Raw genomic sequence first — 25,317 nt, 5'->3', positions numbered from 1 at the left:
AAAAAAAACCCAACTTGTGAATGTTTTAGTAGTAATGTTTATATGTAACATTCAGCTAAAAGTGTTTCCACCCAGGGGGAAACCCTTCTCCTTTCAGCTGGCTCTTTAAAATCAAGCTCCTCTGTCTCACAGATGAAAACCCAACACGAACGCTAACACGCAAATTTATACATGTTCATAAATCACACCAATGCTCAGACCACCTTCTGAACCAGCGAGGTTTCAGACGTCACCAGTGACACCACTGCCCGTAAAGAAGAAGAGATGTTCATCCAGCTCCTTTGTCCATCATTCCACCCACTGGCAAACAAGATGGCATCACCACAGAGTCGGATGTTCATCCAGCTCTTTTTCTTTGTAGCAAATAAATTACACACAAATTAATCAAAAGTTTTGTTCAGAATTTTTATTTCCAGACCAAGTAGAGGAAAATATATATAATTTACATGTCTACAAATAAACACCTGCAAACATCTAAATGTGCAAAAAGTATTTGTAGACCTTAACAAACTGTTGAACCTGATTGAACAGAAGAATAAGTCAGCAAAACGTCTGTCAGTTAAATTGATGATTCCAACACAGGATGTGTCACAAGATGTTTGTTTCGCTAATATTTGGGTTGTTTGGGATACATACAGATAGATAGAACATGAAGAAAGCAGCAACATGCATTGAAAATAGAAAATGCGCACAAAAAACAGACAGAAACGGGAGCCAGTGTTGTTACAGAAGTGTAATAAATAAGATTCATGTAGATAAAAAACAAAAACAAATTAAGCTAAAAAGGAGAAAACAAGTTCACAAAGTCCTAAAGAGAAACCTTTGTTTCTCTTCTTGTTTTGTTTTGCATCTAAGTCTTTAAGGTTTTCAGTTCAAGCAAGGAAACACCATTTCAAAGTGTACAATGGAACAACTCCTGTTATTCAACTGGTTGTAACAAAATAGCTGACTGATTCTTAGGACATGGAGTTCTGGTTGTAATTTATTTTTCTTTTTATCACACACAATGTGAGATCAAACTAACTGGGTTTATTTACTATAAAATTAATAAACCCTTATTAAGGAAAGTCATGAAATATGAGATGATGTGGTGTGAAATTAAAAAATTTAGCTGATTATTAAAATAGAAATGGGGAAAGTTGGGGAACAAAAAATAAATCCATAAATTAGCAATTTCTCTCGAAAAAGCTGACTCACTTACAGCCTTAAATCAGGGTGTTATCTGCGTAGTTATGATAAGCCACCCTCTATTAAAGGAAGCATAGACAGAACAAAATTGGCTGAATAAAAACAAACTACATTTTCAACAATCTTATGGATACTTTGAAACCAATAATAGAGACAATAAATATTATAGTGTAAAATATACCAATTTCTCTGTTTTTTCAAGAAGGATTGACAACTTCAGTCTTCAGTGCTGCAGGGAAAATGTCAGGAAAAAGACTTTAGGGGCTGAGCTTCTGAGGAAAAGAAAAAAGGGAGTGTATCAAGACTGCAGGAGGAAGACTGATGGCGAAACACGGTTTGCTCAAGGGTTTTGCAGTCAGTGGCAGTACACTGTAATAAAATGCTCTATTTAATCTGTGTGTTGACACTGATTGTAGTTAAATTAATATATAAGTGAGTATGCCAGATACAGAAGACCAAAGATGACTGAAACACCAAACACAACACAGAAACACCTAACACAGGTGTTGTCGTCCTGCAAAGTAGAGTTGAAGCTTTCTGGGGAGACAAAAGCATTGTGTTGCCTGCTCTCTGTGATGTTGACCACAGTATCACTTAGTGTGTTGCTTCTCTGTGATGGCTGCCATCTGTTGTGTTTGTGAGAGGAATTGCTCTTCTGGATCACAATAAACAACAACAGTCCAAGACAAGCGAGGTCACCCCACGTGTTTCTCATCTCTGATAGCTGGGAGTCATCAGCACTGCTTCTAAAGTGGTCTCTGAGAGACATCAGTAAATTGATGTCATTACTGTCCATGGAAAACTTGCTGATCGCTCTTAAGAGGTCAGCAGTGATCTCATATGTATATTGTGGATCATAATCTGTCCCTCGATATTCAGATGTACCATAATGCTGTGTGATATAGACTCGGTCTATTCTCTGGTTCGGCTCCCTGACTCTGATTATGATCCGAGCCCTGTTGCCGGCCTCGTGCTCTAATTGGAAGACATGATGTGGAAGTCGCAACGATCCTTCTCGATGGATATTCCCAAGACTGTAGTACTGATATCCCCACGGCGGTGGCTCTAACAGCTGTTCATCGTTGTGATAATGATGTGAGCCATAATCACCACTATTTGGGTCAAAGATCAGACTTATGTCATCGTTTATGTCAATGTCAATTTCATTGGCAAACCAGTGGAGCAACCAGAGGCTCTGCTCAGGCACAGACTGGCCAAAGCCTACTGACCTCAGATCAGTGATTGAGTTGAGCTTTCGTCTTACAGCTGACACAGAGCTGAAGGTCAGGATGAGAGCCACACAGCAGCTCATCATTCTTCCAAACATCTTCATCCTGTGGAGATTTAAGAAGTCACTGTTTTTATTGTTCATGCATACTTTATATTCTGACATTCATTAGATGATTTTTTTTGACCAAGTGAAGCATCAAATGATTATGTGATGACTGCATATTGTGATTAATAGAATATTAATTATTAAGACAGCTTTAACTGTCCGTCCGTCCGTCCATGTATATACAGTGGGATGCAAAAGTTTGGGGAACCTTGTTAACCCTCTCAGGCTCAAATTAGTTTTTTTGTTGCGAATGCACAACCTAGTCCTGCAGTGGTACTTCTGAGTAAAAAAAACTCATAAAATATGTATGTGGGGTAATCAGGTTGTTAGTTTTTAACTGTTGCAAATCGGCAACGTCTGCCTTGAGAGGGTTAATAGTCATTATTTTCCTGTATAAATCGTTGGTTGTTACAATAAAAAATGTCAGTTAAATGTGTCATATAGGAGACACACACAGTGATATTTGAGAAGTGAAATGAAGTTTATTGGATTTACAGAAAGTGTGCAGTAATTGTTTAAACAAAATCAGACACGTGCATAAATTTGGGCACTGTTGTTATTTTATTGATTCCAAAACTTTTAGAACCAATTACTGGAACTCAAATTGGCTTGGTAAGCTCAGTGACCCCTGACCTACATACACAGGTGAATCCAATAATGAGAAAGAGTATTTAAGGGGGTCAATTTTAAGTTTCCCTCCTCTTTTAATTTTCTCTGAAGAGTAGCAACATGGGGGTCTCAAAACTACTCTCTAATGACCTGAAGACAAAGATTGTTCACCGTCATGGTTTAGGGGAAGGACACAGAAAGCTGTCTCAGAGATTTAAGCATCATCTTGCAGCAGATGGAGTCACTGTGCATCATTCAACCATTCGGCGCACTTTACACAAGGAGATGCTGTATGCGAGAATGATGCAGAGGAAGCCTTTTCTTCACCCACAGCACATTTGGACAAGCGACCTTCATTCTGGAATAAGGTGCTGTGGACTGATGAAACTAAAATTGAGCTATTTGGGCATAACAAGGGGCGTTACGCATGGAGGAAAAAGCACACAGCATTCCAACTCCTGCTACCTACAGTAAAATATGGTGGTGGTTCCATCACGCTGTGGGGCTGTGTGGCCAGTGTGGCCAGTGCAGGGACTGGGAATCTTGTCAAAGTTGAGAGACACATGGATTCCACTCAGTAGCAGCAGATTCTGGAGACCAATGTCCAGGAATCAGTGACAAAGCTGAAGCTGCGCCGGGGCTGGATCTTTCAACAAGACAACGACCGGAAACACTCAAACTCCACTAAGGCATTCATGCAGAGGAACAAGTACAACGTTCTGGAACGGCCATCTCAGACCCTAGACCTGAATATTATTGAAATCTGTGGTGTGAGTTAAAGAGAGCTGTCCATGCCCGGAAGCCATCAAACCTGAATGAACTAGAGATGTTTTGTAAAGAGGAATGGTCCAAAATACCGTCAACCACAATCCAGACTCTCATTGGAACCTACAGGAAGCGTTTAGAGGCTGTAATTTCTGCAAAAGGCGGATCTACTAAATATTGATTTCATTTCTTTTTTTTGGTGCCCAAATTTATGCACCTGCCCGATTTTGTTTAAACAATTATTGTACACTTTCTGTAAATCCAATCAACTTCATCTATCTATCTATCTATCTATCTATCTATCTATCTATCTATCTATCTATCTATCTATCTATCTATCTATCTATCTATCTATCTATCTATCTATCTATCTATCTATCTATCTATCTATCTATTTATCTATAATATATATGTATATGTGTGTGTATGTATGTATATGTGTGTGTATGTATGTAGTGTATAAACATACTTTTGCACCAACACACATGTATACATGTCACTGTTATGAAAATAGTGGGTGAGAACTAGACTTGTAGTCAAGACCATCTAAACCAGCGGTCCCCAATCCCCGGGCCTCGGACCGGTACCGGTCCGTGAGTCGTTTGGTACCGGGCCGCGAGAGTTGAGGATCAGGTGTGAAATGTATAGTTTTCAGGGTTTTTATCGGTTTTCAGCGTTATTTTGTTATCGGTTTTATCGGTTACTCGGTTTTCCTGGGTCTTTTCACGTGTGTTATGAATAAATTTTAATTTTTTCGGTACTGGTACTAGTTTTATTTTGTTGTATTTATCCGCAACACCTTAAAGGCCGGTCCGTGAAAATATTGTCGGGCATAAACCGGCCCGTGGCGCAAAAAAGGTTGGAGACCGCTGGCCTAAACCAAGATCAAGACGAGGACAGTCCAAGTCATGACCAAGACAAAGTCAAGACTGAGACCGAGACAAAAAAAGTCTTTAAACTGCACCCAGATGCTGCTTTGTTTACGGGTGTCAGGCATATTTATGTGTTTTTGCAATGCACTCGCACAGCCCTCCTCACCGCTGTCTACTGTCTCACTCACTTACTGAGAGGACAGCCCCACTCGACTGCCGCGTCTCTCTCTTTTTCTTTTCTGTATTTCCTTTCCAGGGCCTTTTTTTTAAACTTTAACTTTATTGAAATTATAAAGCGAACAGTCAGTCATTCTAGTTCAGTTTGTACAGTAGACATACAAGGCAAATAAGAGTAACAATATACAGTACAATGAAATAAGAAGGATAAATAAATAAAGAAAAAGAAAGGGGGGGGGGGGGGATGTGACAGACTTCATAACAACTTTGTACTTGAAAGTTGTGACAGCTCATTCGTTAAACATGTCTGAATGAATTTCAATCAATGATAAATCTTTTTTATTGGAAGTTAATTTAAGAGAGTTTAAGTAATATTCAATTTCAATCAAAAACAAATTAAATGATGGGGTTGAGTTTTGAAATTTACATTTATATATATGGAATTTCCCTAATAAGATAGAAAAATTGACAATGGCACATATTTTTTTTTCTTTAGTTTCAAAATAAGTGATAATGTTCTTCCCTTCAATTTTGATTTCGTATGTTGTCTTGCACAGTATATAATTTTCAAGCTCTCTCCAAAATGTAGCACTATATGAACAGCCATAAAACAAATGGGTAACACTTTCAAGTTCAGTTTTACAAAAGGTACATTTTCTATCAATGTCACAGAATCTTGAAATGTACGTGTTAGATGGATATATGTTATGTAATATTTTCAAATGTAATTCTCTAACTTTGTTTGTAATACAAAATCTAAAAGGAACAAGCCACGCTTTATCCCAGTTGATATTATCAAAAATAGCATTCCGAAAAAACTTCCCTCTTGGAGTTATTTTCTTCGCATTATACAAACATTCTCTAATATGTTTATTGGTGCATTTCTTGCTTAAGAAATCAATACCATTTATATAAAGAGTGTTAACGGATGCATGTGGTGTGTTCTGTGTTTTGTAGCTTTTCATCAACTCAGTCAGTCCACTGGGAATGGACTTTATTACAGAGCTAAAATCTTTAAATTTGATAGGGAATGTTTTTTCTGTAATAAAGTCATTGTAACTAAGTAGCTGGCCTTCAGAGTCAAATAAGTCTTTTAAATATATTATATTTTTATCAATCCAATTCTGCAAATATAGTGATTTGTTCCTCTTAGTAATACATTTGTTATTCCAGATAATAGATCTATGTGGAGAAAAGTTATGTGAATAACATAATTTCCAAGCCAACAATGCCTGTTGATAAAATGCAGACATTTTAACTGGTAACTTTGATATACTATAATTACAAGACAATAGGAACTGTAAACCTCCAACATTTCTAAAAATGTTATGTGGAATGAAATGCCATAATGATCCAGGAGATTTTAAGCATTCTTTTAGCCATTTCACCTTAAATGTATAGTTCAGGTCCATGAAGTCCAGAAGGCCAAAACCACTTTTATCTTTAGGTCCACAAAGCAATGATTTTTTTAGATGATGGTGCTTATTCTTCCATACAAAGTTAACAAATAAGCTATTAACATTTTTACATGTGGAATCATACACATTAAGGGAAAGAGCTGGATACACAAATCTGGAAACACCTTCAGCTTTAGTCAAAAGGATTCTACCAAAAATGGATAGGTCTCTTTGGAGCCATAAGTTCAATATAGTTTTAGTTTTTTCCATCTGTTCTGCCGTTTTTTCCACTATACTACAAAATGTATCATCATTCAATAAATTATTATTTAGCTTCCAAAAACCACGTAGTTTACTTTGACTTTGTTTATTGCCAACTAAGTGAATTGTGATCAATTTGTGATCAGTTAATGGAGCAAAATCATGAGAAGATTCTGAAACAAAATGTAAACATGAAGAAGATATTAACCACAAATCAATTCTGGATTGTAGAGATCTATTTGCATTGCTCCAGGTAAACTCTTTTGTATCAGAGTTGAAGAATCTCCATACATCTATAACTGCAAGTTGTTCACAGAAAAATGCAGTGCTTTTAAATTTTGAGTGTTGAGATGTTCTTATTGGCACTCTATCTATAAGATCGTCTGGAGCATCATTGTAATTAATCTCCTCCAAGAATCATGTGGGCTCCTTTATATTTTGATTTAAAAAAAAAATCAAGTTTCTCAGATAATTGTATGCACATAGATTTGGCCTGAGTTGTGTTGTTATGACTGTATAAATTACAGACTATAAAGAAGGTGTTGTCCAATTTGAAAACCAGAATAATCCATCTGCCTTCACCTGAAGACTGCCACGTCTCTCACCCTCTCTGTTTTTCACATAATGATATTATCATATCCTCGCATGTGATTGGCCACAATATGGAGGGATTGGAGCATAGCAGAGCCACTGTTTGTACTAATTACAAATTATTTGAATGTATTTAACTTTTTTATATTACACCCCCTGGCATATGTTAATTTATGTCTCGAACTCCTGTTAGCTTCGAGCTGGTGGGTAACAGACGTCTCCGAAAACGTCGGAGCACTTTTGCAAATATGTGATGTCTTGATAAACCGATCAGATATTTGATTTTTTACACGGCCACATTCACGCCTGAAACTATCTTAAAAGTTTATCTCGCAAAAGTTCATCTTACTTTTTTCCCTCCTATGTCCCTTGCGGGGCTCCGTAGAAATCTCCCCTGTCATAAACTCCAGCGACTTAATATCATCGCCTTCCTCAGCTGTCGGTCCTTTCTTCGGCCCATATTTAGAGACGCGCTCGTAGCGTTACCCCGATGACCCGTTAGCAAGTTTGCCACTAGCGTCCTTAATCCAAAATATCCCAGGGATGATTCAAATTAAGCAGTGTTAACCGAGGTTGTTACTGGCCGTCCAGTGGCTCCGGACCGAAATCAAAACTGAAATCAAAACGCTGAAAACGGAAAAACTAGTCCAGTAGCGAAAGCAGTGCGTGCGGCACGACAACAAACAGGTGTCATGATACACACCTCTCCCTGTGCCAGAAAGTGAAACTATGACATTTTTCTAAACTGTAGTAATACTACAGACTAATAGATCATTTTTCATGTGAATGAGTATGCTTGTAATTTAAGTGCAGTGTAATCCACTTCATGTTAAACCCACTTCATTGTATCTTTAAATATAGAATAAATTCTGCATTAGGGCAAAATCATGTGAGTGAAAGTAAGTGAAAAGGAATCCATGAGGAAATGAGAGAACTTACCTTTGTAAGTCTGCTGTTGTTTGTGTGAGGACAGTCGTAACTCCCTTTAAGTTTTGCTTTCCTGGTAAATGAAACCAGAGCAATAAGCTCCGCTAGTGGCGAAGATGAAGGTTGACAATCCAGATATTTAGATGAGGCTACTAAAGAGCAACACCATCATGGATTTAAGGGTTTCTAGTTTAACAGTCACGTGAAAGCAAATTATTGATCATTTTATGAGCAAGTTTATGCCCAAAGTTTGAATATGGGCGTGTCTGCCCGACTGTAGGGTGAGAGGTTGCAGTAGTGTCTGTAATATAGGAGCTGGTTACAAATGAATTTCAAATAGTGTACACATTTATTCAGTGGCAGTGTTTTCTTGTATGATTTGTTTGGTCATTCAAGTTTCCTTATTTAAAGGCGTTCTATAGTTACTGTCATCATATAAAAACTTTGAGATCATTCATACATAGAAAGATGTGATTGTGTTACAACTCAGACTTTTAGTTTCATTATCTCAAACTGTAACTAAAATTGAGTTTCATTTTTGATTTGATTTGTACTAAAAGTCTGTGAAACACAAAGAAAACAATGTAAATGTTGGCATAAAAGTATTTTAATGAATGAATGTGTGCATTCGACCAGTGAGTCAGAAGTCAACACTTTAGCAGTGAGTGACCCTGTAGAACTTTGTTTAGGATTACAGTACTTCTCTCTTTAGTTATATTAGTACACTTTTAATACTGGAGCGTGACACCATACTGGAGAAGAAGTCTGTTTTCAAGGTGTTTGTTCTTTGCTTACATTGTGTAAATAAAATCATCAAAGAGCTCAGAGTCAGGGCGTCACGAAGCACAGCATCTGAAACTGACAAAATAATGTTACAGGATCAAATTTCATCTAACTCTAAGCTTTACAACAAAGCTTTCCTCATGAAACATCTCCAAGCTGTAAGGAAACAGTCACTGTGGATCAGGGGCATCAAACATAACACCCAATAGAAAATGAATGCATAAAACAGGCAGCAACAGGAGCCAGCGTTGTGACAGAACTGTAATAATAATAATGGATTGGATTTATATAGCGCTTTTCAAGGCACCCAAAGCGCTTTACAATGCCACTATTCATTCACTCTCACATTCACACACTGGTGGAGGCAAGCTACAGTTGTAGCCACAGCTGCCCTGGGGCAGACTGACAGAAGCGAGGCTACCATATCGCACCATCGGCCCCTCTGGCCAACACCAGTAGGCAAGTAGGGTAAAGTGTCTTGCCCAGGGACACAACGACCAGGACAGAGAGCCCAGGGATCGAACCGGCGACCTTCTGGTTACAGATGCGATTCCCAACCCCCTGAGCCACGGTCGCCCCAATAAATGAAATGTATGTACATAACAATCCAAATGAAACTCTAAAGAGGAGACAAGTTTAGAGACTCCTAAAGAAGAACCATTGTTGACTGTGGATGTTTGGATGAAAGTGATGCTCAGTGACGAATGTGCACGAGTCAAGCAGATGATGCTGAAATGTTCATCTATTGCTGTTCCAATGACACAAAGATGACTGATGATAATAAGCACATTTCCCCAAAATGGACTATATGATGAATAAACCCATTGTAAGGAAAGGCATGAAATATGAGACCATGTGGTGTTAATTTAAAAACTTACACGATTATTGAAATAGAAAGGGATATAGTTGGAGACGATCTAAGACAGTTTGTTTGAGCAGCAGGCAGCAGCGCTACTAAATGTCATATCACCCTCTTTATTTTCACATCAAGGCACCACAAGATCAGCGGCTCTACTGCAGATACCTGCCAGGTTCATATTAATTAAACATGTCAGGTATAAATTTAGTCCCAAACTTTCTCAGTGATTTATCTGAAGTAAGTTTTAAAAAACAATTAAATATCTTACTGGAAGTCTGTGCAGTGAGCTAAGAATCAGAGTGATATGCTCTTTAATAAAAATATCGTTGCAGTAGTCAACCAAAAAATAAATCAGTAAATCAGCTGTTCTTTAAAAAAAAAAGCTAATTCGGTTACAGCCTTAAATATAGATGTCATCTGCATAGTTATGATAAATCACTCTGTATTAAAGGAAGCATCGACAGATTAAGAGATTAGCCCAGTAACTGATCCTTGTGGAACTTCACATGGTAAATAATCCCCACCTTCTAAGTTTTATTTAACAATCTGAGAATGGTTCCCATAAGACTCCAATAATGCCAGTGTCTGTATTCAGGCAAATATAATTTAACCCCTTTAATAAGATCACTGTCTTCACAGTGATGAAAGCTTGATTGGAAAACACCATAGTTGCAATTAATATTCAAATAGTAACTATTTTGATTTTAAAAGTTCTTTCGCAATAATCGTACCAATTATGGAAAATTTCAAATCCATAATAATCATAATAATCATAATAATCATAATAATTATATTATATTATATTATATTATATTATATTATATTATATTATATTATATTATATTATATTATATTATATTATATTATATTTAAAAAATGGTAAATGGCCTGTATTTGTATAGCGCTTTACTAGACCCCAAAGCGCTTTACACAACATCATTCACACATTCACACACTGGTGATGGCAAGCTACAATGTAGCCACAGCCACCCTGGGGCGCACTAACAGAGGCGCCCCAGGACAACTAAAATATATTATATTATATTATATTATTCAAGAGGGATTTGACAACGGGAAGTTTTAGCAATGCAAACACAGCACATTCTGTGTGCTAATACTGATTTGAATTAAATTAATACTTGGGCAAGTTTTCAAGATACAGAAGACCAAAAACAACAAAAAAAAAGAATAATGAAAATCAAACAGATTGAATAACCGGCCCAAGTGAACCAATCATTCTGACGTCTGTTGTGAGAGGAATGGTTCTCCTGCATCACAGTGAACAGCAATAGTCCAAGACAGGCAACGTAGCCCCACGTGTTTCTTGTGTTTCTTTCCTCTGATAGCTGGGAATCATCTCTGAGAGACATCAGTAAGTTAATAGGGTCCAAGAAAAACCTCCTCAATGCTCTTAAGAGGTTAGTAGTGACCCCATATGTATGTAGTGGATCATAATCTGTCCCTCGATGTTCAGATGTCTCATAATGCTGTGTGATATAGACTCGGTCTATTATCTGTGAAGTTCGCCGTCCATGGTTCGGCTCCCAGACTCTGATTATGATCCGAGCCCTGTTGCCGTACTCGTGCTCTGATTGAGGGTGAGTGACATAATGTGGAAGTCGCAACGATCCTTGTTGATGGATATTCCCAAGACTGTAGTATTGATATCCCCACGGCAGTGGCTCTAACAGCTGTTCATCGTTGCGATAATGATGTGAGCCATAATCAAAACTATTTGGGTCAAAGGTCAGACTTATGTCACCGTTTATGTCAATGTCAATTTCACTGGCAAACCAGTGGAGCAACCAAATGCCCTGCTCAGGCACAGACTGGCCAAAGCCTACTGACCTCAGATCAGTGATTGAGTTGAGCTTTCGTCTTACAGCTGACACAGAGCTGAAGGTCAGGAGGAGAGCCACACAGCAGCTCATCATTCTTCCAAACATCTTCATCCTGTGGAGATTTAAGAAGTCACTGTTTTTATTGTTCATGCATACTTTATATTATTAATTATTTTGTGATTAATAGGATAATCATGATTAAAACAGCTTTAAATTTATTCCTAGTTTATAATTTAATAGTCATTCAGCCACACAAACTCTGAAACAGGTTTTAATTGTTTGTCTCCTCTCTAGTTAATACCATCCATCGTGGGTTGGAATTGCTTTTTAAAATTTAGCTTTCTTCAGTTGAAATCAAAAGTTACTTTTTTAATATTAGAGTTTACTTTTAATTAAGAGATTGTTAAGAGAGGCTTGTTAGTGAGAAATGTTGTTTTCTCAAACAGCTTTAACTTTGTGACATAAAGAGAGAAAATCACACTAATAACTTGTATCTGTAACTTGTTGGCTGAAGCCTCCTGTCAGCTTCAGATAAATAACAGGGAAGGATCGCTCAACACTCAGTTTACAGAGGATTAATTAAACAAAGCAAACTAAGTAATTCTTTAACAAAGAAGTGAAGCATATTTTATAGCCATTGACAAACATGCTTTTATTTTATTCATTACACTGCTTTTAAACCAGAATTTTATTTATGTTGTCAGGTGTGGCTCAGAAACGAGTCCAGTATCTAAAGCAGTGCGTGCGACACGACAACAACCAGGTTTCATGATACTCACCTCTCCCTGTGTCAGAAAGTTAAACTGATTACGTTTGTCAAAACTGTAATATTGCAGACTTATAGATCATTTTTCATGTGAATGAGTATGTTTGTAATTTAAGAGAAGGCAGACTAAGTGCAGTGTAATCCACTCCATGTTAAACCCACTTCACTGTATCTTTAAATATAAAATAAATGCTGCATTAGAGACCAGGGTAAAGTCATGTGAGTGAAAGTAAGCAAAAATGAATCCACCAGGAAATGAGAGAACGTACCTGTGTAAGTCTGCTGCTGTTGTTGTGTGAGGACAGTCGTAGCTCCTTTTATGTTTTGCTTTTCTTGTAAATGAAACCAGAGAAACAAGCTCTGCTAGTCGTGAAGAGGAAGTTTGATATTCCAAATATTTGGATGAGGCTATTAAAGAGCAACACCATCATGGATTTAAGGGTTTCTAGCTTAGCAGTCACGTAAAAGACCATTTTATGTCCAAAGTTTCAATATGGACATGTCGACTGTAGGGGGAGAGGTGTATTAGAATAATTCAGCCTTCTGGAGATCGTGTCAGCAGGGTTGATTAAACTTTATTTGCCTCCAGCAGCAGGCTCACTGAGTCTATTTGTTTCAAGAAATGTGTGAGACACAAAGAAAGCAATGAATGTGTGTGTTGAACCAACGAGTCAGAAGTCAACACTTTAACAGAAGTTAACACTTTAAAACACTTTTAAGGACTTACAGTGCTTCTCTTCTATGTTATATTAATCCACCTTTAACACTGTGTAGCCGGTCTGGCCTGAAACTCCGATCGCCGTGTTCTCTGCGTTGTGCTGTGCGAATGACCAGAGGAGTCAACTCTCACTTTGGCAGCTGGGGCGGATTTATTCTCCCATAACTCTCCTCAGCGGTGCGTCAAGGCGACTGTTCAAAATAAAAATAAATCCGTACAGCAACTTCATCTTACTGGGCTTCTGCATGCACACCTCTCCTCAGCGGGGCCTCTAGGCGACTGAGGTGCAACACAATAACAAATTGATCTATTAAAATACTCGAACACATCTTTAAACATATATAAGAAATTAAAATGCACTGAATTGTGACATTTCCTCATCAACAACAAAATTAAGCTCTAGGGAGACCCCATTTACCAGTGGCAATTTTACATATTTTTAGTTACATATATTTAACAATAAGTTGAAGCAGTGAACATGAATTACAAACAACTAAAAGATATAACCAGTAGGTCCTACACATGACACAAAAATAAAAGAGGGAGCTCACATACCTGTTCAAAAGAAAAATAAATCAAATCTGAAGGTGGGCTTCTGCACGCACACCTTCAGGGGAGAGAGAAGAATAGCGGACCACATGAGAAACCACCTGCATGCTCCTGTGCCCTAACCTGAGATCGGCTAATTAGCATGCTGCAATAAAGTGCTGTACTCGACAGAGAAACAACAATTCACACTAAAACATCTGACAAAACTGTGAGACAAAATGCATCAAAGGTCAAAGGTCACACAAACCAAATAAAAGCTCCCAAAAAATAAATACAGAAAATAAATATATATAAATAAACACATATTCATAACCAAAACTGACAAAGCAAAATAACACTACAGGATGGATCTTTGGTGAAATATAAATTATTTTTTTAAGACACCCGTTACAACTGCACCATGACACCATAAGGGAGGAGAAGTTTGTTTTCCAGGTGTTTGCTCTTTTCAAACTTACTGGGAAAAATCATCAAAGTCCTCAGACCTCAGGGTGTCACAATGCACGGCATCTGAAACTGTCAACATAATGTTACAGGATTAAGCCTCTTCTAACTATAAGCTTTACAACATTCCTCATGAAGCATCTCCAAGCTGTAAAGCTTTACAGTCGCTGTAGATCAGGGGTGTCAAACATAAAGCCCAGCTAGGATGGGGTGTCTGGTGATCTGTACCTCAATTCAAGACATTTTAAAATCCAGGGGAGGTGCCAACAATGCAGGCCTAGATGTTTGCTGTATTTTATGGAGCTACTAAATCAAATTATTATTATTTTTTGTCACTTAAATGGTTTATTTCCTACAGAATAAAAACCCTGAATCAACATCTGTCTCAGGTCAGCCAATAAGAGGCTATGCCAAAGTGCATGCTCTCCTCTTTGAACAAGATAATGAGTTAAATGTTATCTTTTATAGCGGCAGGAAACAGGAACTACAGCAGAGGTCATCCTTATTCTCAGATATATGTAGGTTATAATATAAACATAATGAAAAGAGCCAGACAGGCTGAAGGAGCTGTTATCGCCAATATGCTTTCATATCAAGGACGGACTTAAGTGGGAAAGATTTTGAAGCTATTAAAGGTTTAAACGCTCCTGTCAATGTTCCCTCTAAGGCAGCGGTCTCCAACCTTTTTCGCGCCACGGACCGGTTTGTGCCCGACAATATTTTCACGGACCGGCGTTTAAGGTGTCGCGGATAAATACAACAAAATAAAACTAACACCGGTACCGAAAAAAAGAAGATTTATTCATAACATACGTAAAAAGACCCAGGAAAACCGAGTTAACGATAAAAACAATAACAAAATAACGAAAAGAAAAGAGGGCGATGACATTAATGCCAAGGGTTCTGAACTTATGTTTTGTTTTCACAGTGAACTGATGTCACTCATGTTGCAAAGACACTCATGCAACTTTGGTCAGCCACCAAAATGTTCATATAGAGAGATTATTGGGAGCAGCAGAAATGTTGGCCATGATGACACATTCACAGTTGTCCACCCAACACCCCACCTGATTGTCTTGTAAGTAGAGAAACAACTTCCTAAATGAAATTCATCTACCACAGTGAGCAATCTAGTTTCCTCCAGTGCTGGAATCAGGCATGACAGACAGCATGTCTCAGGAGACCAGCTCAGTTACTGCAGATTAAACTGAATCATGTCTTAATTCACCCATTTTGTACTATTAGACGTTGGCACTGCATGAAGCAGTTTGATTATTCTACAGATCGATGTTTTATGTATTGCCTTGACTTTGATGCTGGCCCTCAAAGGGTTGATTGTGTCTGCTGACGAGTCATTTTATTGATGGACAAACAGCACATTTCAGATTTAGCTTTAAGTGCTGCCATTTTGCTCCGTCCTTCACTACATCCCAGAACTTGTGTTTTCTTCCTCCTGCCTGACAGCTCCATATTTAATATAATCCTGCCATCCACCTGTGCATTGTTGGTGTTATTGATGAGCTGCAAGTCAGACTCAAAACTGGATCTCCTTCCATATACAACCCTCATTCGAGACAGACCAGCACCATCTCACAACCTCATGTTAGAAGACAAGTCCAGTATTAAAATGCAAGTGCACTCGTCAGTTCTTCCCACAGCTATAGGAGTTAGAACCAGCAACATGTTAAGTGCAGCAGTCTCCCATAATCTAAGGTTTCTCCATGTTGCCTGCTACTCTACATCATGATCTCCTTCCAAAAGTCTCATCTTGACCAGTGACCCCGTGTTTCCAAAGAAATGTGCCTTGTTGCAGTCCATTTGCAAAATTGTGTAACTGTGACAGAACAGATTAGTCAGATCAGAGTACAATGTATAGCTAAGTTTATTTCTTAGGGTCAGACTCTATAGCAGTTGCATTAGACAGCATGGTCTCCTCCACTTCAAACTCTGAGGTGGTGTTGACATGGGGAGCTGCAGTGGTGCTGTTGTCCAGAGAGGATTCTTCAAGGTTCACTTTAGACTCTGGAGCATCTTCTTCCCCACCTGTAATTGGAGGAAAGAGAACCCCACATTATCACTGTTCAAATTTTAAAAGACTTGACAAGACCCTAGTTTACCTTTTCCAGCCATTTCACTTTTGCCATCAGTCTCATCAAAGTCTGGTGCAGACAAGTCAGGAAGCAGTCCTTTCTCCAAATCTATTATTTTAAGAAGTTTCACTTATTACAAAACCAGACTAAAAATTAGTAATTACTGTTGCCCTTCTGGTTACCAAGTTTGTGTATTCCACTTCTCCACTGGCTGCCATACACAGCAGGCCCGCCGATTTTATTGAGACCCACAGGCAGTTTCTCCACAGGTAGAGGCCTGCTCTTCTGTGAGTGCAAGACCTTCACTGGTCCTAGTTTAGCTTCATGTTCCCACACTTCCCAAAAGAAAATAGGACACCATCAGACTTTTGAGCACAAAACTGGGTTAATGCTGACATCTAGTGGTGACCAGCATGCACAAAACTAAACAGCAGCTACAATGGACAGACTGGAAACTCTACCCTGATTAGTCCTCAGTGGTTCAGGTTCCACTGGTTTCCCAAACCCACGGGGACCAAATCTCCCTTGGCTGATGGGCTTACTGCGGGGCTGGACAACTTCATTCTGGCTTTGACACTGCCCACAGAGGTAGTCGTTCCCATCAGCTGACCGCCATCTGAAGAGAATCATTGGCACGTTTTAGTCAGTCCCACATGCATTGACTTTCAATCATCTGTTGGACACTTTCAGACACACCTTTCATTTATGAAGGTGCATGCTTTATTTGTGGATTCTGCATCATTCACTGGGACAGCAGTCAGATGGCATGTGATGTAGACCTAACAAGAGAATTTGTCAGGAAGACAAAGAAAGCACATCTGCAAGAGTACGACTTACTGCCACAATACATTCTCACCTCCCCGTTGTCGGCATTGTGGAACCTAAAGGCATCGATCACCAAGTGGAGCTTTTCGTCTTGTGCCCTGGGTAGGAAGAAGGCCCTCGACCCTGGAAGCCTTGAGTCAACCAAGCACCTAAACAAGATTTTAGGGTAATGTGAGAGTCAGATAAACTACACTTAACTTACATTGACTGTAGAAACTTTAATAAACCTCAAGTCTGCATAACTTAAACCATTCTAGCCAGCCTTTACACCATCTTCATCATCAACAGTTACACATCTACTTACCAGAGTGTCTTCTAATAAAGAAGGTTAGAAATGAAGCTTTGAAACTTTGAATACTTAGTATTTAGAGAATTCAGTCAGCTCTTATTATGACACCAAAAGGGGGCAGATCTAGAGAAACTTTCTTAGGGTGGCAAATGGAGAAATCAAGTAGGGTGACAAAATCAAAGCCTTTTTTCTTTTTTTTTTTACACATATGCAGGTGTTACATTCTGTAATATGCGAGGTTTCAGACGTCACCAGTGATCCCACTCTCCCTGCTTTACAGAGAGCGCAGTCTGCCTTTTCGGCTCACTGTGAATGCCTACTAGTTAAACTGTGTGTGCAAAGCCGAGGTTAGCTGAGTAGGGTTTGTTGTATTGAGTTACTCTTCCTCCCTTCCTCAAGCCTCATTTGCTTATCTAAAATGCCCTTTGTGTGTGTATGTAACGTTGCCCATTGGCTTGCTGTGCGCAGCCCTCATGGTTTTCAGTTATACAATTGGTAATACAATCCCTTTTTCTGTTAGATTCCTGTGTAAGAGCTGTTACTCTCCCCCTGGCCTCTAGCAGAGGGGGTCGTAACAGTCTAAATGTGCAGAAAGCATTTGTAGAACTTGAACCTAAATGAAAGTAAGAATGAGCCAGCAAAAGAGTCCAGGGTCAGAGATGTAGTAGAGTCTCCAATGTCGAAGCTTATGAATAAATTTTAAATAGAGTGTACATGTTTTTAATGGCAGTGTTTTCTGGTATGATTTGTTTGGTAATTCAGGTTTTATTTAACCCATTTAATGTTGTTCTATAGTTACCATCATACTATAAAACTTTTGAGATCATTCATATGTAGAAAGATGTGATTGTGTTACAACTCAACCCTTTTTTTATTGTCATCATTTATCAAACTAAGATATTTTATGGCAGAACTTCAAACACTCCACATGCACCCGATACTGATTGTCTTCCAGCTATCATTTTGATTAAATATTAGTCATACACTGCACAAAAACCCTTTGATGCACTTACTGTAATGCCCACAATGAGTCTATGCTTCTTCAATCATCACATCTCTGTGTTTTGAAAGTCGTATTGTGGGGTGTCTGTTGATTCCCACATCTACTTACCAGACTATGTTCTAGTTAAGAAGGTTACAAAGGAAGCTTTGAAGTCGTTTTACTTAGTATTTAAAGAATTCAGTCAGCTCTTATTGTGACTGCTAAACACTCATTTCCTGATTATTTCCTTTCATTTACAATAAAAACATAACCTTGAGTATATGTAATTGCAGGGGTTTTTAATTGGGCTGATTCTCTATATTGTAGTTTCAGCTTCCAGTTATTTATGCAGCCAAGTTATATATGTGTAAAAAACAACACTGGATCCCTTTGAAACAGGTAACGAGCTGCAACTTAAGTGATTGTGCAGGACAGCTGGCTGGGATCTTCACCAGGATTTTCAACAAATCCCTCGCACAGGCGACTGTCCCACTCTGCCTGAAGTCCTCCACCATAGTCCCCTTGCCTAAGAAGCCCCACATCACCGGCCTGAATGACTACAGACCAGTGGCACTCACCCCAGTGGTAATGAAATGCTTTGAGAAGCTGGTCCGCAGACACATCACAGCAGCCCTGCCCCGCAGCCTGGATCCTGTTGAAAACACGCAGTTCTTTGAATCTTTGGGCTGAAGGAAGGACAATATTCGGTGTATCAATGCTCAATCAACAATCATTTATTTGCATACAATTCAACAATAAGAGCATTAGAACGTCCGGACGGGAGAGATGCTACCAGAGGGTCAGGCACATGTCTCAAAATGGTGACGGGTTGCTCAGCTTTTTATAGTCTCTAGTGGCCCCCAGCTAGTCGTAAAAGCCAAAACATCACATTTTTTCTCTGTTACAGCGCCTAAGTTATGACCTCGGCAGTTGTTTCTCTGCTTTCTGTAAGGTGGGGGTGTGGAATGTGGTCTATCTATCTCCCCTGTCTTTAGACACAGAGTCTCCTGCTTACAACCTTCTCTTCATGATTCAACAATTAAGCATGTCAAGAAAACAGTGTAACACATTCCCAGCAGATCAAGGATACAGAGTGATGCACATTTATCTAATGAACTAATATGTGAATATGTTCTGTTAACTCAAAAGTATAATGAGAACTAAACTACATACAGATCACACACTCTATTTTAAAGGGTATAATATGATCTACAGCAGTATTCTAATTCAACTACTTTGATTACATATATAAGGTAACATATAATAACAGAATAATATCACAATACCCTCTTTTGATCTCTCATTAAAGAGATCACTAATAACAAGCACTTCAGCGTTGCAAGGTCCAGGTTTTCTTGATCCTGAGGCCCTCTGTCCCCTTTTAACGGGTGGACCATATGGGGGATGACCTCCGTGTTCACGCAGTTCAGATGCAAGCAAAGTTAGATTTACAACCATAACGGCAGTTACAGATGACACTCCCATCACTCCCCATTTTCCCACAGCTTTATTTTGGTGCTCCAGTTTTCCACTCCCATTTTAATGCCCCCTTATACCTTTCAAATGTACTTAGACTAGAACCTCTGTCTAAGGAGCTTTTAACCTTTATTTTTATTGCTGCAGCTACCAGTGTCTTCCAGTTGGGTGATTCTCAGCTTCTTTCTTCGTCCTCCGGGGTTAGACCACCCTTTAGTCATTGCACAGTTCTGGGGATTATTGCGATTTCAAACAAGGATCTGTGTGTTTTGGGGTCACCGCCGTGTCCCCCTTTTTGCCAAGAGCCTCTCGAACCTCGTTGGTCTGGTGTTCCTGGTTTTCGCCAACCCCTTCATGGTTATTGCTGTGTTTGTGGGATCCATCTTCTCCAGGAGCCCAAACGTCATGACACTTGACCCCAGTTGCTGTCTCGGCAGTCCCTACATCTGTCCCTGCTGTGAAGGGTCCTCACATCTCCGTGTCCCCGTCTGGTGTCTGTTCCTTTCTCTGCAAGAGACAGAAAACCAAAACACCTCTCTCCCTAGCCTTGATAATCTAATATTGTTATCCATTGTTGTTCTAATGATTCAAATTTGGTTTAAAATATTATGTTCAGGACCTATTCTAATCATAATCTATGTGTGTGTAAAAGAAATCAAAAATTAGTGAACCCTTTCTAAGTCTAACACATTATAAGCTTAAGTTTTACCATAGCTAAATTATTAAACACAGAAATAACGTCATAAGATGTTCATAAAACCATTGTTTGATGTTCGAACTCAACTCCCCCTTTTTGACACACTCCCATGTGTCAATTCATTGGAGCTAGACAATTAAAAGAGAAGGTTAGTGACATCATATCTCAGAAAGTATCAGAAATTCTTCTCTCGAGTACCGTTGCTCCAGCCTTGTCATCCCTGAGGATCTTCGATCCCGAAAATGTCCCTTCTCCTCATGTAATAAAGTCTGTCATCCTTCCATGCCCTGGTAACTGGTCCATCCAGAGCTGTAACATTTTGAAATGTACATACAACAAGCCAAACCACACCTTGGTCACACCAACCCTTTTCTGCCCCGAAGATGTCCAATGCCATCCTAGTATGGACTGTCAAAAGTGGCTTTAACGCTGACTATCCTGACAATCCATTTTATAACGTTTCCTGGTCAGATTTGCCAATCTCTGCACCAGGGTTGTAATAGTTTTGCAATTTTCATCAGTTTTTACCAATTCTTTGCTAGTTTAGTGTAGTTTTTATTTTCTGAAAATCCTTAGTTCCAATTTAGTTTTATTTGTGTTTTGCAAAAATTAAGGGTAACAAAATCCCAGTTCCATCATATCAGTCATGCTCTTCTGGTTATCCTTGGGTGTTGAGACTAATAACTATTAACTCTTGCCGCACCGTGTGGTCCTAATTTTGGTTGGAGTGAATTGATAACCTTTTGAAGGCGATTGTTTCACACCTTTATTTAGATGTCCCAGTCCTGTTGTCTCGGGATACATCACGCTGCCTTATCTGGGGTGAGCTGTTTTCTGGGGATGCGGGTTGAGTGGGTGAGCTCTTCAAGGAGGGGGAGTGTGCTCCCCCTGATGAGGTCTTCTAGGTAAGCTAGGTTAACCTTCTTGTGTGAGCTTTTCAAGTGCACTTTAAGGTTAGTGGGACTTTTAGTTTTATAAATGTCCCTCATGACCCCCTGATGACCCAGTATTTCATTTTTGCACACTGTAGTACCCATTTTAGTTTTTGCTTGTAGCTCGCATACTCTACTTGCCACTCCTCTAAGTCCTGATGTTTCTTAGAGAGGGCAACAGTACCTTTAAAATTATATCACACGTGTGGGGGTGTGGCCTTGCCAATTGTTTTGCCCACCTTTTCAAAATGGCTGGCGTGCCCACAAGCATATTTCATGGAAAAAGAAAGGTAAGCTTGATATTTACATTTAAAATGTTTTGTTAAACTCAGATTTTTATTTTATTCTTTTTTTTTGCAAGTACCCCTCCTCGGTGGCGAGAAACTGTTGGTGTGGTCAAGTGGGTGCTCTAGAAACAAACGCTCAGGACAGAACAGTTATCAGTCATGTACTTCCTACAAATTTTGCATATGTTTTATTTCATATTGATCCTCTGAGTGTAATGGTACATTTTAATTTGAATTTATCCAAACTAAACACAATATTTCTTTATTTACTTTGCTCTTGTTCTTTTGCAGTACCACATCCTATCAAATGTCCCTGTCGATTATATTCTACATTTAATAACTTACTATTTCAAGTGAGAACCTAAATCATGTGGACCAATGTTTATTATTGCATATCTCTATTCTGAATGTGGCCAGTCATTCATAGGTATTGTTCAATTTTGGCGATTTTCCTCTATAACATTTAATTGACTTTTTACAGTGGCCTGCTATGGTTAATAATAACATATTCCTGTCATGAGTGGTATCAAAAAGTCTTCTCCACTGTAGCATTTGGCATTCCCAATAATATAACATGATACCTTAATCAAAACACAGCTAATATAGCACAGTTTTCTTAATGCAAACATCAGTAACTCAAAATCAGCAACCACAGTGTTAAGTCTGCAGTTCATACTTATGTGAAGCTACAGTCTCCTCCTCCAGTCTCTCTTATCCTCCTGCTCCTGAAAAAACAAAACAAAACAAAGCGAAGCATCCACCCTTCTCTTGTCGCCTGGGTGAATTGTTTATGAATTGTTTATTGGCATTTACTAATCCTAAAGTGGGTGCAGTCCTTGTCTCAGTATCAAGTCAGTCAAAACTTTTAGTCGTCAGTCCATCACAGTCCATTCACATGCATACCTCCATACACATTCATACCAGATGTTGCTGATAATGGAGTCTCACGCGCAACCTATTCGAGCATCCATCACCAGCAAGTTGACGTCATCATTTTAAAGGAAAACAATTCCTTGTTGTTTTTTGGGCCGGATTGACTCGGTGCAATCCTTTTAGACTCAGAACTTCTCAGTGTTCCCTATAAGTGAATTTCTCCCAAGCCAATTACAATCATGGAGAAGCACACTTTGCAACTGTTTACAGTAATAATATTTTATAGCGCTTTAAATTTCAATCTTTCAGGCCTTGTTTAAAGAGCTGATTGTTAAATCATGAACTCACAAACTATCAACATATCACCACCGGTGGATCACACCTCTCAGATGTTTTTTTTCTCCAGTGCACTGTAACAAAAACGAAAACAGACATAACCAACAAAATACTACTAAAATAACACAAACTAGGGCCCGTTGCAGACATGTCCAAGCATAAAACTATCCCTCTCTCGCTTACGAGAAAGAACACAAGCCAAGGCTCACTGATAAAATCAAGCTAGCGCTAAACAAAACCAAACAATCAACCAGAAATTCACAGGAACATTTTGCTTCCTGCCGGGACAATATTGTGTGGGAATGAGAACCTCAGGTGCCGTAACACCTTTTGTTCCTCCTTGAATTAAAACTCAATCACAGAAAATGCCGTACTCCGACCTAAAACTTACACTATTAATTCATCATTTTCACTCTGTGCCACTGTTCCTCATCAGGGCTGTGTGAAGCACAGCAAAGAATTCAGTCAAGGCCTTGAGCCATAAACAGACATCACGCACAGACATTGTTTTCATAACCAAACCGTTTTAGAGCTTATTCCTAAAATCTACATAAATGCCTTCTAGGTGACATATAACACATTCTAAGTAATCAATGGTAATCAATGGAAATCAATGGCTCCTCATAAAAATTATGCATTGGGATGTTTGTGTGCAGCATTTTGCATATCAGCATAAGCAAAGCATTCTTCATTGCATCAGCATGTATGTGTGTGTGCGTGTGGATCACTCTTCATTGCACAAGCGTGTGCATGTGTATGTGTGCATCACTTCTCAGTGAATCAACATTCCCGTGTGTGTGTGTGTGTGTGTGTGTGTGTGTGTGTGTGTGTGTGTGTGTGTCATTTCTCACTCACTCAACGAGTGCGCGTGTTCATGTGTGTATTTCACTTCATTCTGAGTCAGTGCATGTAGATGTGTGTGTTTGTGTGGGTGTTTGTGTTCATCACTTTCCTGTTCTGGTGTTCTGGGTAAACCACGGCCTGAAGCGTGCCCTGGGGTCCTGCCCCCCTCCTTTTTCAGTTTGTTTGCGACCATTGCTGCTGCTGCTGCTCAAAATTCAGTCCGTCCTGGTTCTGACCCCAATTGGGGCAGTCCTTTCTCCAGTGTCGATGTTCACCGCAGGTGAGACCTGCATCTTCTTCTGTGTTTTTGTCCATTCTGAGGTGCCTTCTGACCTCAGTTACTCCTCCTGTCTCGGTCACGCCCTTTTTCGCCACCCGATCATCCGTGTTGGTCCATCACTGTCCTGCACAGTGTGAATGCAAAGTTATCAAGGTCAGCATTCTTTCGCTCGGCCTTACTTTTCATTCGGGCTTGGCGGGCGTCTCGTCACAGCTCTGTCAGCTGACGCAGTCTGGGAATTTTCCCCCGTGTAGTGAAACGGGCCTTAGGTTTAGTGCTCTCCGTCTCAGCTGCATGAGATCACATTCCTGCAGGTCTGTTGACATTCTCAGGTCGTTGTTGTGGGTCCAGCTGTTGCAGCATTTGGTCAGTGTCACGTATGGGGGAGAGCAGGAGTCCAGTCAGCCTCGGCTTTCAGGGCCGGCAAAGCAGCCTGTAATTAAATATGTATAGAAAAAACAAAAACAAACAAAAAACAAAAAACAAAAACAAACGAACAGGAAAATGATGTTGTGTTGGCTGTGTTATTCAGAGGGGAGACACACCGGGACCAGGCCCTGTGTCAGCCTTCTCTCCCCCTTTTTTTTGTTTTTTGTCTCCCGATATAATCAACTCCTAACCCACCAAGTTGACAGGACAACACAAGTACATATTAAAATTCTTAAGATCATGTTTAAAAACCCAAAAAGGAACTTTCTTTCATTCAGTAATCACTTTTATTAATCAATCAACAGAAAACATGTCACAATTTGAATCTTTTAACCACTAAATTTGTTGTGTCTTGCCTGGTTGGTTAGACCAGTGTTCCTTTTTTTTTTTTTTTTAGTTAAATTGTTGTCCTGCAACCCAGAGGGTTTCTTTGTCAGTAATGTATAGACTTCATCATTTAAGTATGTTAATTTTTCTTTAACCTTGCTGGAAAATCTTCACGTGTTCATGAGTGTAAGCTGTTTCTTCATTGCGTGTATGTGCATTTGTATAAAAGCAGGTTAATTTTATCTTTTCTCAAACTACGCGTTACCTTAAAAGGAGCCTTTCTCTCAGATTTCTCTGCTTGTGTGTGTTTTTGTTTCACCTTTTTGTTGTGATGCTCCGGACGCCTTCCCAACCTCCACAAGTCCGTTGGCCCCAGTTTTATGTGTTAAAACTTCTCTTAATTTCTCCTCTAATTCTCTCCTCGCTGCTGTCTGTTTCACAGCTGCTGATTCGTGCTGGGTGTGGTTCCCATTACCTATAATTTTGCTTCGGCCGCTGTGCTTGTGGGGGCAGTTGGTCCAGGTCCGCAGCTTCCTGTATGAACACACTAAGAGATTTATTTTAATTT

At 39.3% G+C, this 25,317-nt stretch overlaps 2 protein-coding genes across 2 annotated transcripts in view; both read right to left on the bottom strand.

The window, feature by feature from the left end:
- Positions 1-391: 391 nt before the first annotated feature.
- On the bottom strand, positions 392-8,368 carry LOC113020033 (uncharacterized). Its single transcript, XM_080300354.1, has 2 exons — positions 8,136-8,368; positions 392-2,522 (listed from the first exon to the last, which is right to left on the bottom strand). The coding sequence occupies exon 2, from the start codon at positions 2,519-2,521 to the stop codon at positions 1,610-1,612; it is 912 nt and encodes a 303-aa protein (XP_080156480.1). The 5' UTR covers position 2,522; positions 8,136-8,368; the 3' UTR covers positions 392-1,609.
- Positions 8,369-15,947: 7,579 nt separating this feature from the next.
- LOC113020893 (zona pellucida sperm-binding protein 3-like) overlaps positions 15,948-25,317 on the bottom strand; it is a 43,338-nt gene continuing 33,968 nt past the window's right edge. Inside the window, exons 5-10 of the mRNA XM_080300352.1 lie at positions 17,030-17,147; positions 16,870-16,952; positions 16,635-16,789; positions 16,356-16,508; positions 16,201-16,281; positions 15,948-16,126 (exon numbers count right to left, since the gene is read on the bottom strand). Coding sequence (XP_080156478.1) covers positions 15,966-16,126; positions 16,201-16,281; positions 16,356-16,508; positions 16,635-16,789; positions 16,870-16,952; positions 17,030-17,147 — 751 coding nt within the window. The 3' untranslated portion in view covers positions 15,948-15,965. The remainder of the gene's footprint in view (positions 16,127-16,200; positions 16,282-16,355; positions 16,509-16,634; positions 16,790-16,869; positions 16,953-17,029; positions 17,148-25,317) is intronic.

Source organism: Astatotilapia calliptera, chromosome 4 (assembly GCF_964374335.1).
Source record: "Astatotilapia calliptera chromosome 4, fAstCal68.1, whole genome shotgun sequence".
Lineage (NCBI taxonomy): Eukaryota > Metazoa > Chordata > Actinopteri > Cichliformes > Cichlidae > Astatotilapia > Astatotilapia calliptera.
The sequence above is the reverse complement of the archived record's forward strand: the minus strand, read 5'-3'. Positions and strand labels throughout refer to the sequence as shown.

What these genes read in the sequence shown, in the direction of transcription:
- LOC113020033 (XM_080300354.1), bottom strand. Translation starts at nt 2,521, where the DNA reads ATGAAGATGTTTGGAAGAATGATGAGCTGCTGTGTGGCTCTCATCCTG.